Source organism: Danio rerio, chromosome 22 (genome assembly GCF_049306965.1).
Source record: "Danio rerio strain Tuebingen ecotype United States chromosome 22, GRCz12tu, whole genome shotgun sequence".
Taxonomy (NCBI): domain Eukaryota; kingdom Metazoa; phylum Chordata; class Actinopteri; order Cypriniformes; family Danionidae; genus Danio; species Danio rerio.
The window spans coordinates 37,014,247-37,030,048 of record NC_133197.1 but is presented as its reverse complement, the minus strand read 5'-3'; the positions used below and the strand labels follow the sequence as shown (position 1 = coordinate 37,030,048).

General features: G+C 37.6%; 1 protein-coding gene across 2 annotated transcripts in view; it reads left to right on the top strand.

The window, feature by feature from the left end:
- The window catches only part of armh3 (armadillo like helical domain containing 3), a 53,985-nt gene extending 41,545 nt beyond the window's left edge, over positions 1-12,440 (top strand). The window contains exons 25-27 of one of the 2 annotated variants that reach the window (XR_012397332.1): positions 1,700-1,816; positions 6,022-6,248; positions 11,982-12,440. Coding sequence is in view for 1 of the 2 variants with exons in the window: in NM_200619.2 (NP_956913.2) it covers positions 1,700-1,816; positions 6,022-6,114 (210 nt within the window). In the remaining variant the exon portion in view is untranslated. 2 annotated transcript variants of the gene reach the window in all.
- The last annotated feature ends 3,362 nt before the right edge of the window (positions 12,441-15,802 follow it).

The following is a 15,802-nucleotide window of genomic DNA, read 5'->3' as shown; positions in this document are numbered from 1 at the left end:
GGAGGGTCTGCTCCAAGGATAGAGGATCACACTCCTCAGCTTCCCTGGGAAAGTCTATGCCAGGGTACTGGGGAGGAGAATCTGGCCAATGGTTGAACCTAGGATCCAGGAGGAACAAAGCGGTTTTCGTCCAGGCCGTGGCAGACGGGACCAGCTCTATACTGTCACCAGGGTGCTGGATGGTTCATGGGAGCATTCCCAACCAGTCCACATGCGTTTTGTGGACTTGGAGAAGGCATTCGACCAGGTCCCTCGTGGCATTCTGTGGAGAATGCTCGGGGGGTATGGGGTCAGAAGCGCTTTAAGGACTGTCTCGTCCCTGTATTAACAGAGTAGGAGTTTGATTTGCATTGCCGGCAATAAGTCAGAATTGTTTGCAGTGCATGTTGGGCTCAGGCAGGGCTGCCCCTTGTCACCAATTCTATTCATAATTTTTATGGACCATTTCAAAGCATAGCCTTGGGCTGATGCAGATGTAATTCTGTTGGCTTCTTCGAACATGGACCTTTAGCATGCACTAGGGCGGTTTGCTGCTGAGTGTGATTTGGCTGGGATGGGAATCAGCACCTCCAAATCCGAGGCCATAGTGCTCCACCGGAAAAAGTTGGTTTGCCATCTCCAAGTTGGAGGAAAGTCTACAAAACAAACCATCTTTATACAATAACTTGCCTAATTACCCTAACCTGCCTAGTTAACCTAAGTAACCTAGTTAAGCCTTTAAATGTCACTTTAAGCTGTATAGAAGTGTCTAAATAATATTTGACTAGATATTTTTCATCTGTCATTATGGCAAAGATAAAACAAATCAGGTATCAGAAATGGTAGGTAGTGCTGTTGCCTCACAGCAAGAAAATCGCTGGTTCGAGCCTCGGCTCGGCTCAGTTGGCGTTTCTGTGTGGAGTTTGCATGTTCTCCCCACGTTCGCGTGGGTTTCCTCCTGGTGCTCTGGTTTCCCCCACAGTCCAAAGACATGCGGTACATGTGAATTGGGTAGGCTAAAATTGTCTGTAGTGTATAAGTGTGAATGAGAGTGTATGAGTTTCCCAGTGATGGGTTGCAACTGGAAGTGCATCCGCTGTGTAAAACATATTCTGGATAAGTTGGCGGTTCATTCAACTGTGGCGACCCCAGATTAATAAAAGGATTGAGCTGAAAAGAAAATGAATGAATGAATAAAAAATATAAATTAAGCAAAGATAAAAACGAAATAAACTATTGCTACTAAATTGTTTTGTTATTGTTTTTGTTGGAATATTACAATAATGAGGAAATTCAATCATTAAATCTAAAATAATACTGTATGGTCTTTATTTCATAAATAATTAAGCTCAATTAAAGTTTGTTAAAATGGCAAACTTTATAATTTCTTGTTCCCAAACAGTTTCAATTTCCTTTAAATCTTACAGTCACAAAACTTAAACACATCTGCGTTAAAAAAACAATTCACACTAATAGACTATGGTTGAAATTCACAATGAATCAAGAAATCTTGTGTACTGAACTGTGATTTTTTTCGTTAATTATAATCACAGCTCAACATTGCAGATCCTGTGATGACTATTGTGGATGTGCACATTGCGAAATCGATGCTGAAAGGATATATTTTGTGCAGCTCTGCTGTGAACAGTAATGAAGATGTTGAAGCTGGAAGGTTTCATGTAGTTGTATGTTTTATAAAGTGATCTGTGTTTTTCTGCAGGTGCTGGAGGTGGTACGGTCCAACTACGATACACTAACATTAAAGCTGCAGGACGGTCTGGATCAGTTCGAGCGTTACTCTGAGCAGCCCAGAGAGGCCGGCTTTTTCAAGGAGCTGGTAAGATCTTCAGGAATACTTTATTTGAAGGGAGCGTTCATGAGACTGTTGTTAAACATTTATAACCATGACATATAAAGATGAATGAGATCTGAATGTCTGCATTAAATGTCTTTCGCTCAGTTTTATTTCATTACAAATAAAGGTTTTTTCTCTAGGATTTTTTCCAGAAGTGGCGGCAAGCCTTTTTTAAACAGGTCTACCTGTGGCGTTATTTCAATGACAAATGTCGTGAGTGCAGTATTACAAGTCCAGATCGCATTTATGTAATAGCCTACGAGCATGCGAATCTCTTGCTGATTTCCTCTGCTCATGCACAAAACTTCTTGCACGCCCCCTTAAATATAAGCTGCTCAAGCACAGTTCTTCTTGTGCGCCCTCAAATAATCGCGGCTGAAGTGTGATTTAATGCGTTTATGTAACGAGTATGTCTCCAACATTTATTAGATTTGTTTGGAATATTTATAAATGTCTCTAATAGACCTATAGAGAGGCATTAATGCGTCCTGAATAAAGTGAAATGGCTATACATCGTGTTTGCTGGCCTCACGCATCACGCACCTGTCAGTCAGTCAGTCAGCACATAACCGTAAAGGGTAAAACTAATGACGCACAGCACTTCTACTGTTACAGAGAAGTTCACGCTGTTATAATTTACTTACCTTTTAATATGTTTTGGTGCGAATATCACCCGCTATTTTTAAAAAAAACACGACAATGTTGTGAATGAAAAGCTGTAATGTTGACTTGGCGGGATTAATTTTGGAGTGGCGCCCCGCCATGGAAAAATGAATGTAGCGGAAACCATGATATCAGGATTGCCTTAAGTTTTGTTGTTTTATTAACGTAACATAAATAATAATAAATGAATGCAGCTTAGGGACATCATCAGAGTGAGTAGATATTGACAGAATAACCCACGCCAACACAGGGAGAACATGCAAACTCCACACCAAGGTTATTGTAATTAACGAAAACGAATAAAAACTAAAATGTAAAATAATTGTCGTTAACTAAAAATAAAAACGAGTTTTTCAAAAAACTAGAACTGAAACTGTATTGTGTACATACAAAACCAACTGAAACTAAAAGTATAGAAAAATCCTCCTTCGTTTCCATATTTGTGAATGTATTTAATACATAATCTTACTGTACGTCTTTCAGAAGTAAATCTAAAGGGTGTTTGATCCTTTCGCACCTCAGAGTCTGTTGTTCTGCTGCCATTGGCCATATCGAGCCGGTTCTCCTGCAGTCACTCTCGATGTTGCTCCCGTAACAAAAACAACGAGTGGACATGCCAGCAGCGATGTGACAGCGTTACATGCACTAAAAACTATTACTTTAACACATTTGTGCCTAATAATGAGTTTTATTTCTGTGTCGTGATCGCAAACGAATCTTTTTAACCTGTGTGTGTAACCTAAGTGAACCGGTTGAACTAGTTCACCAAATCGAACTGAATCATTTGAAACGATTCACATCTCCAGTAAGCACTTATCCACAAACTACTTGCTTTATAACAAGCCTAATACCCCCCTCTGACTCTAAATGTGCCAATATATACTCTCATTCAGTTATTAGAACAGTAACATTACATTGTGAAGCGGTGAACCGATAATACTGCGCATGCGTGATTCAGTGAACCAAACACAAACAGTACAGCCTGCTGTGTGACTGAACTGAACTCAAACAACTGCATCGCGGCAAGGTTATTATAGTTTATAAAAACGAACAAAAAAAACGAAAACTGAAATGTAAAATAATTGTCGTTAGCTCAAATAAAAAATAAAACGAGAGTTTTTTCAAAAAACTAGAACTATCTGAAACTGTATTGTGTACATACAAAACTAACTGAAACTAACTAGAATTATAGCAAAAACCTCCTTTAATTTCGTCTTTGTAAATGTATTTAATACATAATCTAACTGTAAGCTGTTTAGAAGTAAATCTAATTCGCTCTGCAGGTTTTTGACCCGTACGGCACCTCAGAGTCTGTAATCCGGCTGAAATTGGCCAGATCGAGCTGGTTCTCCTCCAGTCATCCTCGCTGTTGCTCACGTGACAAAAACAACGAGTGAACATGACAGCAGCACGGGGAAAGCATTAAATACAGACTCTTCAAACTATTACTTTACCACGTTTGTGCCCAATAATGGGTTTTATTTCTGTATCGCGATCGCGAACGAATCTTTTTAACTGGATCTTCTAAGTGAACCAGTTGAACTAGTTCACCAAATCGAACTGAATCATTTGAAACGATTCACATCTCCAGTAAGCACTTATCCACAAACTACTTGCTTTATAACAAGCCTAATACCCCCCTCTGACTCTAAATGTGCCAATATATACTCTCATTCAGTTATTAGAACAGTAACATTACATTGTGAAGCGGTGAACCGATAATACTGCGCATGCGTGATTCAGTGAACCAAACACAAACAGTACAGCCTGCTGTGTGACTGAACTGAACTCAAACAACTGCAGCGCGGCAAGGTTATTATAGTTAATAAAAACGAACAAAAAAAACGAAAACTGAAATGTAAAATAATTGTCGTTAGCTCAAATAAAAAATAAAACGAGAGTTTTTTCAAAAAACTAGAACTATCTGAAACTGTATTGTGTACATACAAAACTAACTGAAACTAACTAGAATTATAGCAAAAACCTTTTTTAATTTCGTCTTTGTAAATGTATTTAATACATAATCTAACTGTAAGCGGTTTAGAAGTAAATCTAATTCGCTCTGCAGGTTTTTGACCCGTACGGCACCTCAGAGTCTGTAATCCGGCTGAAATTGGCCAGATCGAGCCGGTTCTCCTCCAGTCATCCTCGCTGTTGCTCACGTGACAAAAACAACGAGTGAACATGACAGTAGCACGGTGAAAGCATTAAATACAGACTCTTCAAACTATTACTTTACCACGTTTGTGCCCAATAATGGGTTTTATTTCTGTATCGCGATCGCGAACGAATCTTTTTAACTGGATCTTCTAAGTGAACCGGTTGAACTAGTTCACCAAATCGAACTGAATCATTTGAAACGATTTGCATCTCCAGTAAGCACTTATCCACAAAATACTTACTTTTTAAGATGCCTAATACCCCCCTCTGACTCTTAATAATCCAATATATACTCTCATTCAGTTATTAGAACAGCAACAAGCGGTAAACCGATAATATTGCGCATGCGAGATTCAGTGAACCAAACACAAACACAGGCCTTCAGCCTGCTGTGTGCCTGAACTAAACTTTAACAACTGCAGCGCGGGTAAACCGAGGCCTTAAATGTAGAATCTAGTGAAAAATGTAAGTTTATTTCATAACAGACAATCCAAATGAAATTTAAATAGGTGAATCATGCTTCAGTTGGGTTGCAAAACTTTACTGTAAGACATTTTTCAGATCATAGTGATGTTTTAACTGACTGAAATGACTATTGCTGACTACATAATGTTGAGTCCTAACATCCACGTTAGAAATCTGAACTTCCCATCACTACTGTGTGTCTAACCTCAGAAGCGGCCTTGCACACATTTTTTACTGAAGGCTGCAGTCTTGTGGGCTGTTGTATTTGAGTTTGAGGATGGGTAGATGATAGTGTTCATGTGTTCTCTGAATACAGGTTTCAAAAAAATGTATGGCTGAGTTTTTATTATACAATATTTATCCTGTAGATTTTGAACCTTGCACCTAACAAATATCCTCATTTAGAAAAAAAAACTAAAACTTATACTGAAACTAATAAAAAATAGTTATTTCAAAATATAGTAACTAATAAAAACCAGTACACCTGACTCCAAAATTAATTAAAACTAACTCAATTTGAAATCAAAAAAGTCAAAACGAAATAGATACTAAAACTAATGTAAAGTCCAAAACTATTATAACCTTGCTTCACACAGAAAGGCCAACTGATCCAGCCGGGGCTCAAACCAGCGTCCTTCTTGCTGTGAGGTGATTGTGCTATCCACTGTGACGCCATAACTATATGACAAAATGTCTGTTTTCTTTGATCATTTCAGAGCTGAAAGTTGTTTTTAGCTCTCCAGCCCTTCCTTCCTCACTTAACTGAGCACAAATCGCTTTGCCCTCAGGAGTTCATTGTGGCGTAAAAATTTAATGTGAAGCAAATTTATGACCGTGCGCACACACCTGCTTCTCCAGTAAACGGAGTTGTTTTGATGCTGGTTTTGTCTGCGTTTTAGGTGCGCTCCATCAGTCTGAACGTGAGGAAGAACGTGTCTCTGACCACCATGAGTCAGGACGTCCTGCTGAAGGAGTTCTCCTCCATATCCTGAAAACTACGGGACCTTTGTCCTGAGTTTAGGACCCTCCATACTGACACATCTATCGCTCCACACATCTGAGGCTTCTCAATGTTACAGCAGACTTTTCCAGAGGACACAGCTGGATTACTGATGCGGTGTGTGAGGTTGGTTGCACTCAGAACAGACTCAGAAAAAACGAACACACAAAAAAAGCAGCAATCAGCCAGACTTTGCACAATGTGAATTTTGATTCTGACTACACGGTATTTTTATTTTTTCTTTCTCTCTGGTGCAGTTTCTGTCATGTATTCTTCATTGCCTTAGTACCAAACTGATGAAACCAATGTCTTCTGTTCTTTATATGCCGCTTTCGTGTCCAGATGTGTGAACGGAAATAAAATAGCGAAAGAAAACTGGAAAGGAAATGTCTAGGTCAACGAAATAAAGCTGTCATGATTTACGATTTGATTTCTGACCAATTCTGATTACTATAATGCCAAATAAAAGAATTCTCATTGCAACAATGTACGAAAAATCTCTTGCTCATTACCGCAATGTACAGTGAATTTTATTTTGCTGACCTTTTAAATAACATAAATAACAATAAATTCAGAATAGCATGTTCTACCATAATGCTTACCTGGTATTATGATTATTATAAAATGTTTAGGAATATTGTTGTAATTAGAATTTGGTGTGAAATTATCGAATTTCGCCATTCGTCATTACTGTAAATCCCCAAAAATCCAATTATCATTATTCAGCAATGATTATTTTCTGCCCTTTCGGTTTGCTAAAAACATAATATGGTTATACTACAATGAATATCACATACTTGTTTGTATATTTGGTGTAATAATTGCTTAATTGTCCTCTCATTACCGTAATGTACCAAAATCTTATCCTTATTTACATATTAAAGTAATGATAATCAAACCAAGTTAATTCAATATAGCACTATTTGCTGTAATGCATAGCTACAATTTGATTACTATATTTTTTTTGTATATCACGGTAGTGAGCATTTGATGCAAAGTTGACTGAATTTGTGAAAAACATCAAGGATATAACAATGCAAAGAATCTAATTGCTTCTTAAATTAGTTTATTTAAATTGCACATGATGTAAAATTAGTTAAATTGTAGTAAAATAATCTTAAATTCTGATTACTATAAAGGCAAATAAAATAATTCTTATTTCAACAATGTACGGAAAATCTCTTTCTCATTACCGTAATGTATAGTCATTTTCATTTTTTCTGGTCTTTTTTTAAAGGAGATAAACGATAAATTCAGAATAACACATTCTACCATAATGCGTACATGATGTTATAATTATTATTAGATTTTTATATATTTTGTGGTAATTATAGTTTAGTGTAAAATTGTCATAAGTCTCATTACCGTAATTCACCTAAATTCTGATTTGGCAAAGATTATTTTCTGCCCTTGTGTTTTAGTCATAATATAATACAGGTATACTGCTATGAATATTAGATATTTGTTTGTATGTTTGATGTAATAATGGCGTAACTGTCCTCTCATTACTGTAATGCACCAAAATCTCATTCTGATTTTCAAAATGCGGTAGTGATAATCAAAGAAAACTAATTCAATATAGCACATCTTGCCGTAATGCATATTTACAATTTAAAATTTTATATGTATGTATATATATATATATATATATATATATATATATATATATATATATATATATATATATATATATATATATATATATATATATATATATATATATATATCTTGTATATCACGGTAGTGAGCATTGGGTGCGAAATTGACTGGAATTTGTAAGAAAATTTAATTACACAACTATGCAAAGTATCTAAATGTTTTATTTTCAGTACCCATGGTGTGAATTGAGTGAAACTGGAGTTAAATTTGCTCAATGCTTAATAATATAGTAATATCACAATACAACAAAATAATAGTTTTCCAAAAACAGGTTTTATTTTTTACTTATTTCTAGTTTTGTATTATTGGTTTATGTTTAAAAATGAACATCGCATTGTCATTACTACCCAGTATTGATCATTGTCCTGCCTTTTTATATTGAAAGCAGTAAATTCAGTGCAGCGCATACTAAATTAATGCAAAGTTATGTCTTTTTTTTCTTATATTTTTGGAATGTTGTGGTAATGAGGATTTGACCTTAACTGCCTTCTCATTATAGTAATGCACCACCATCTCTAATAATGGAAATCTTGCTGCTCATTTCTATTAAAATGCACGCTTACAGTGTAAAATATGATAATTCTTGGATATTACAGTAATGGGAAATTCATTAATAAATTACCTAAAATTCTCATCTTTCAAAAAATTATTAGGCTTAATTTTTATTTTTAAAAGTGAAACCTAAATGCTTTATAAAATGTGACCTGGACATTTCACAACAGTTTTCATGAGATTCACCATCAAGAATGAATGCATACATTTTTAAATATTATTTTAAAACCTGACAGTCTCTGAATCCTCAGATTTCTCAGTATTGAAAGAGCTTCCAGTGTGCTATCATGAACGGAAATGAAGCTGCAGTGTGCAGACGGCAGCATGTGGGGTTGTGTAACACTGGGTAAAGAAAGAAACCAATGTATTAACAAGCTAATTAAAGCTAGTTTGCATGAGACCAGTTTTAGAGGACCTGCTGTCTGTTGGTTTGTTTTCGACCATTATATAGAACCCAAACCAGCTCTGATACCTAATTCATCTTAAACCAACTTATATGTGAATAAAATGAACACATTTCAAGGAAGATCTCTGTTAATTCTTCTTGGCTGGGGTTCTAGATGAGTGTTTGACATCTTTCGCCTTAGTATTCTTATTTATTGGCGTCTGTTTCCTAATTAAATATTTGTACAACATACAAGACGACGGCCAGTGTCTTGGTTTGTGTTCATTGACTTGACAATCTTAGGCAGGGGTGTCCAAACTCGGTCCTGGAGGGCCGGTGTCCTGCTTATTTTAATTCCAACCCCAATCAAACACACCTGAACCAGATAATCAAACTATACTAGAAACTTCCAGGCAGTTGTGTTGAAGGAAGTTGGAGCTAAACTGTGCAGGACACCAGGACCGAGTTTGGGCACCCCTGATCTTAGGTTTAGTCGAATAGCATGATTTCTCCTGCAAAACAACAATGGATGAAATTTGCAAAACACAAAAACCCCTTAGGTGTGTTTCCATCAGGTTGTTAGAGTGGCTGACTGTAGTATTGGTAACCTAGCAACCGGCAGTAAACAAGGCAATCACAATGGAGCTGATTGGTCACGTGTAATGTTTGCTATGTCAGATTTCACTCGGCAAATGTGTTCCTATATCCCATTATTCACATTAAACTCTTTCACACAAGTCCAAAACCACCTCAAGCGAACGTAACAACTTTTTTTCCCAGCAAATTAACCAGGTAAACTCTGCGGTACCGGGTTTGTGACATCATCGACTTCGCTTTAAGATTTAAAGGGCTAGCATTGCACCAGACCCCCTTAAGTGGTTTCGTTTAAAGGTGTAGAATCTATATTTTATGCACATATGCATCTCTTTGGTTTTTATTATACTATACAAAAGTTATTTACACTTAAATACACAGTATTTTGGATACCCGAGTTGGGTATTGAACACTGGGTCATTATTAAATTTTCATATGACACAAGTTATAGCTCAAATGAAAGCTCTTGCCGGTGCTCATACGGTTCCAGCATTCTTTTTACTGAATTATATTCACATATCAAACAGTTGCCGAATGATTGGCGGTGTTTCCATGCCGCAGAAGTGAAAACATCACATTTATGATCAATAAGCAGCCCCAGATAGCACAGACAGCTGTCATCTCTTATGCTGTGCGCTTCAGGGCCTTTCTTCTCTGTTTTTGAGGTGATGTGCATAAGTAATCCTTTTATATGTCTGACATGGTCCAAGCACAGTGAATTATGTTTGATCAAACAAAAGAATAGTGAAATATGAAAAACAATGATCGCTCCCTGTGGCTTGTACAGCACCTCTCATCAGTTGGAATAAAATAACTTTTGCATAGATTATGGTGGAGACATTTTTCTTGTTCTCTATGATTACAGACATGTGCAGGAATCAGCAAAATTAATTACAGCTCGCTAGACCACACACAACCTCAAAGTTACACTTTTAAATTTGAGTTTATAAAAAAACAATACAAAACGTGCCTCTTTTATTAGGTGTTTATTATAACACAGACGACATATACAGTTATTTTAAACACTTTCAATAGTGTTTCATGAAAATTCAAAGGGTTTTCTTTAAAATGATTCCAGATTTTTTGCATTTACACCTCTGCATGGGGATTTGGGAAGCCTTTAAATTTGGTTAGGCAAAATCCAGGCGGAAATCCTAAAATAGCACTGGAGTTTAAGTAATGTTTATTACAAATCACTTATTTTTTAAATACAATATTTCAAAATGTGCATTTACACGGGCTGATGCAAACGCAGCTAGTGTCACAATTGAAAAGTGCACAGAAGTGATTATAAATATTGAAAACGCTCTAAATATTGATCACAGACTGATCTCTCATTTCTGTATGTATGGGTCTGAAGAGATGGATGGGTGTGCTTTGGTTTCCCTGCGGGTTTATGTTCGGATGGATTTTCTGAAAAGCAGCTTAAAGATCTCCATTGATCTCCTCTGTAAATAAAGCAGAGGCTTATCATATTTATTTTCAATATCTTTCCCAAACACACTTGCTCTTTTCTATTCTACACTCTTGATCTTTGTTTAGTTTATTATTATATTTCCGACTGTGTAACTTTCTAAACCTCTTCAGCAGCTTCTTTTGCAGCTGTTCATTTCTCCTTCGTCGTCGTTTTTTTCCTTTCACTTTCATTTTCTCCAAACTCGACAATATGGTCCGGATTATGCACCACTAAACACACATCTGTCCGACAGTAGGACTAGAAAAGGACAACAACAAAAAATCTCAATCTTGAAACTCTACAGATTGTGTGTCTTTGATTTTTATTCTTGTCAAAGACATTTTACATTATTTATTTGAACATCAGATTAGCCCTAAACGCTTTGAGCTGCGCATGAGACGCGGCTAAACGATGAATTAGGCAGCGCAGAGTTGAGAACGTGGCCCTTAGCCCCTTTCACACAGTGATACCGTGATACCGGTAAATATCTGGAAAATTTCCGGAACGACTTTACAGGCGAGGACGTTACGAAAATTTTCCGGAAAAGAGCATTCACACATCCATTCCAAAATACCGGTAAATTCTGACATCATCAACCACAAATGAGCTTTAAACGGCTGCGCTTGTGTTTGTAAACATTTGACTAATTTACAAACTCTGTGGATGATCAGTATTGTGAACAACTGTCGCAGAATCACTTTCGCATGTCGAGATGTTCATAATATGTGCGTGTGCAGGCGCTCACAGGCTGTTTCACAGGCACACGCAAAGCTTGAAGGTAAACAAACAACGGCTTATCATAAGCATCTCATCGATGATTATTTACACAGTTGGCATTAAGAACAACATATAAACGTGATCTGACTAACTTCTAGCAGCTAAATGTGTCTGGAAAAATATTCAAAGGCTTTTATTCTCACAAACCGCGCAGACGTAAATGCGTCTGACTGTTGTGATTGGCTAAAGCAGACGTCTCACATCAGCACGTTCTAGACGTGCACGCGCTTATTACGGCAATCTTCCTTCTGCATTCACACAGCGCAGCATTCCGGCAAATTGCCGGTAATGTTACAACTTCTCTTTCCGGAAAATAGCCAGAACGAATTTACCGGTATTTTCAAAAAGGACCTGTTCACACATACACACCTTTCCGGAAAATTGCCGGCAATTTTCCGGAAAGGTCTGTATGTGTGAAAGAAGCTCTTGTTTGCAGGTTGAATGGGAGATTTCAGCCAGACCCGTGAAATGTTCAGAAATGACGAGCATCACCTGTACGCACACCGGCCTGGAGTCTCATGGAGGATCGAAAGCATAAAACAAACAGTGATGATAGAGGAAGAGGACTGGGCCTAAAGCTTATGTTTGGTTTGTTTTCAGTTTGACGGTAGTCACCGCGAAGGACCGCTGCCACCCTTTTGTTTTTTTATTTATTCATTTAATAATGTCATTGAAACGTTGTCCGTTCTCTGTGTCCTCCTTTCCGATTTTTGCTAATAACTTCACAACAAGGCATGAAAATTGTCCATAAGGTGGTGCTCTAATACCCAATTTTACATTTTGCTTAGTAACTTTTCATCGAGGTGTGAAAAATGACCATGTTATGGTGCTATAATATAACATGCGGTTGTGTCTCTTATGCATGATTGCTTTGAATAAAGCTTTGTTGCATGTGTTGTTGACTTATTCATTCATTTATTCATTCATTTTTTTTCAGCTTAGTCCCTTTATTAATCTGGGGTCGCCACAGCGGAATGAACCGCCAACTTATCCAGCACATGTTTTACACAGCGGATGCCCTTCCAGCTGCAACCTATCTCTGGGAAACATTTTATTTGTACTTAACAAGATTTGGATGTTGGGTATCTACTCTTAAATGCGGCCTTTTAGTCCTCGTTAAGCAAGTACTTATTGAAATTGAGTATACGGTTTCGAACGCAACCATAGTCTCCAGATTTCTGGGCGGTGCTTTTTGTTTTTTAAGCGGGTTTTAGGGCTGGAATCAGTCAGCTGCATGTGGAAACACTGACCGTATTGACCTTATTCTAAAATGCGGAAGTGTGCCTGTTTTCGCGATTGTCTGAGAACTTCCGATTCAGTCGCCTATGGGAGAAATGACAAGGAATAATAAACGGCAAAAAACGGTCAAACTACTTGCTCTACAAACAAATGTTTGCATGACTATACAGGCCAAGTAGAATAATATAACAAGGAAATATCAGTTTGCAACATCAAACAGCGAAACGAGCAGTTTTTAATGTCTAAAAATGAATGGAAGTGAATGAGACCGGAAGTCTCGTGCCAAAAAGATTCAAATAGCAGCGCCCGCTCGTCTGCGGAGAATAAGGTCAATAATGAGAGAATGATGCGCAAATGAAAGCCCCGCCCCCTTCTGAATATTCTGATTCAGTTGGAAGTGCATCACAATACTGTTACTGGTTCACGTGGACTTTATTGTTATTTGTAACATCTGAATGCATATCTGATATAGCTTTAATCTGAATTGTTAACATCGTCAGATCTTACATAGTCCTAAATAGTTGACTCTGGCAGGTCTTAGTCTAAACCTTTTAAATAAAATGCATCAAAGGTGGATTGATGGAGTATCCTATTATTAGAGTGATGTGAAATGCTCAGAGCTCGAATCTGCAGTCATTTCATGTGCTTTCCTTTGGTCTCGTGTTTTCAGATCTTGGATAAATATAAACCCAATAATGTGCTTACAGATTCCTACAGTTGTCCTAATGGTTATATATACATTCACACTTGAATTATGTCATTGATACGGCTTTCAGAAGAAGAGAGGAGGATTCTTTTTTTAGGAGGAGAGTGGTTTAAAAATAGTCAAAGACAAAAACTAAATATAAGTCTTTTATCCCTGCACTAGTGGCCCGGGTCTATAAAATATTAAATGTGTGCAAAAATTTTTAAACCAAAGCAAATGAATGATTTATTCATGTTATTTAGACATTTGACTCATTTGAGGAGATCTGGGAGAGTCGGCAAGCTATACTTTGTGTTCCTGACTAAGGTCAAGTGTCAATTAATTATTAGTCAATAATAATGCTGATTCATAAGTCATCGTGTTACTTATAACTGACTGAAAACTTTTCATTTGGGGAAAAAGATGTAAACTTTAATGTCCCATAGAGTGTGTGTGAAGTTTCAGCTCAAAATACACCACAATTAGAGTTTTCTAACTCTCTGAAACTGACCCTTTAGGCTTTGGTACTGATTGCATTTTAGTGACTGTCACTTTAAATTTAAATGAGATTGTGCTCTTTTCAGAAAAGCGGTTCATTCCGCTGTGGCGACCCCAGCCAAAAATAAAATAAAACGAATGTATTTAGGGTGTTTAAGTGGATTTATAAAAAGTACTGGGCATAAAAATAAAGGAAAAAAAACATCACCTGACAGCTGGCCATGGCTGTATTATGGGTAAACTGTTATGGCCTGTTTCTACTGAGTGGTATGGTACGGTTCAGTTAGGTACGCTTTTATGGCCATCTTCACTGTCAAAAAGAGTACCGAACCGTACCACTTTTTCGGCACCCTTTTGAAAGCGTGATACGTGATACGTGATACTCTTTTTGACAGTGAAAATGGCCATAAAAGCGTACCTAACCAAACCGTACCACTTTTTCGGCACCCTTTCAAGGGGTACCAAACTCGAGAAAGGGTAAGTTACCAAAAGGCGGAGCTAGACGCGCTGTTGCTTTACAGAAATACAACATTCGCTTACGCAACAAACCAGAATGAAAACAAAAGAACCGCCATGTTTATAATTACACAGCCGAGAGATCTTTCACAGCGTAAATATATATACACATAATAACAAGCCATGGTCGTCCCGGGCTCAAACAAACCTTGATGCTACTGTATAGTCAAAAGCCCCTCATCTTTTGGAATATGTTGCACTTAAATAAAAATAGTTTGTTTGACATTTATTTAGTTTGTACTGAAATCTACCACATCACGCGCATTCCACTTAACGCAGCGTTTGTGTCGGGTAATTATATAGTCAGCTGTTCTGCAGTACCTGTTTCTATCAGCAGGTGGAAGTGGCACTGTTGTCACATGGTGTTAAAAAAATCCTGCCACTGCACTCATTCATTCATTATTTTGAGGAGCTGAAGCTGATGAGGTAATATTACAACTGTTTGCCAAACTGAATAGTTCTTACTACTGATGAAGCTTAATATTTGTTTTCACAGTATAAAATGTGTGTAGTTTTGGTGAAATAAAATGTGCATCATATCAATGTAAACACATGCGAATTAGATAAACGTAAATTGTTATACATTTCTAGATATGATATAGATATCTAGACATATTTATCTATATATGATATAGCCAGTCATTTGTTTCTGTAATAATTAAATCACAGTCAGTTCACGCATCTAGCATATTATTTTATTCTACTGTAATATGCTATTTCAGTTATCGAATTATAAATCGCTTCCCTTATCCTTTTCAACCCTAGCAACGGCCCTGCTACGGACAATTTAGCCCACCCAATTCACCTATAGAGCATGTGTTTGGACTTCTGGGGGACACCTGACCACCACCACGGGGAGAACAGGCAACTACACACGGAAATGCTAGCTGACCTCCCTGCTGAAAAATCCAGCTTAAACCAGCCTAGGCTGGTTGGCTGGTTTTAGCTGGTCAACCAGGCTGGTTTTAGAGGGGTTTTGGCCACTTCCAGGCTGGTTTCCAGCCATTTCCAGCCTGGTCTTAGCTGGTTAGGCTGGGAGATGACCAGCTAAAACCAGCTTGACCAGCCTAGCAGGCTGGGAGCCCAGCCAAAACCAGCTATGTCCAGCTTAAACCAGGCTGGTCAAGCTGGTTTTAGCTGGATTTAGCTGGTCATTTTCCAGCCTGACCAGCTAAGACCAGGCTGGAAACCAGCCTGGAAGTGGCCAAAACCCCTCTAAAACCAGCCTGGTTGACCAGCTAAAACCAGCCAACCAGCCTAGGCTGGTTTAAGCTGGATTTTTTAGCAGGGCTAGCCAAGGCTTGAGCCAACGACCTTCT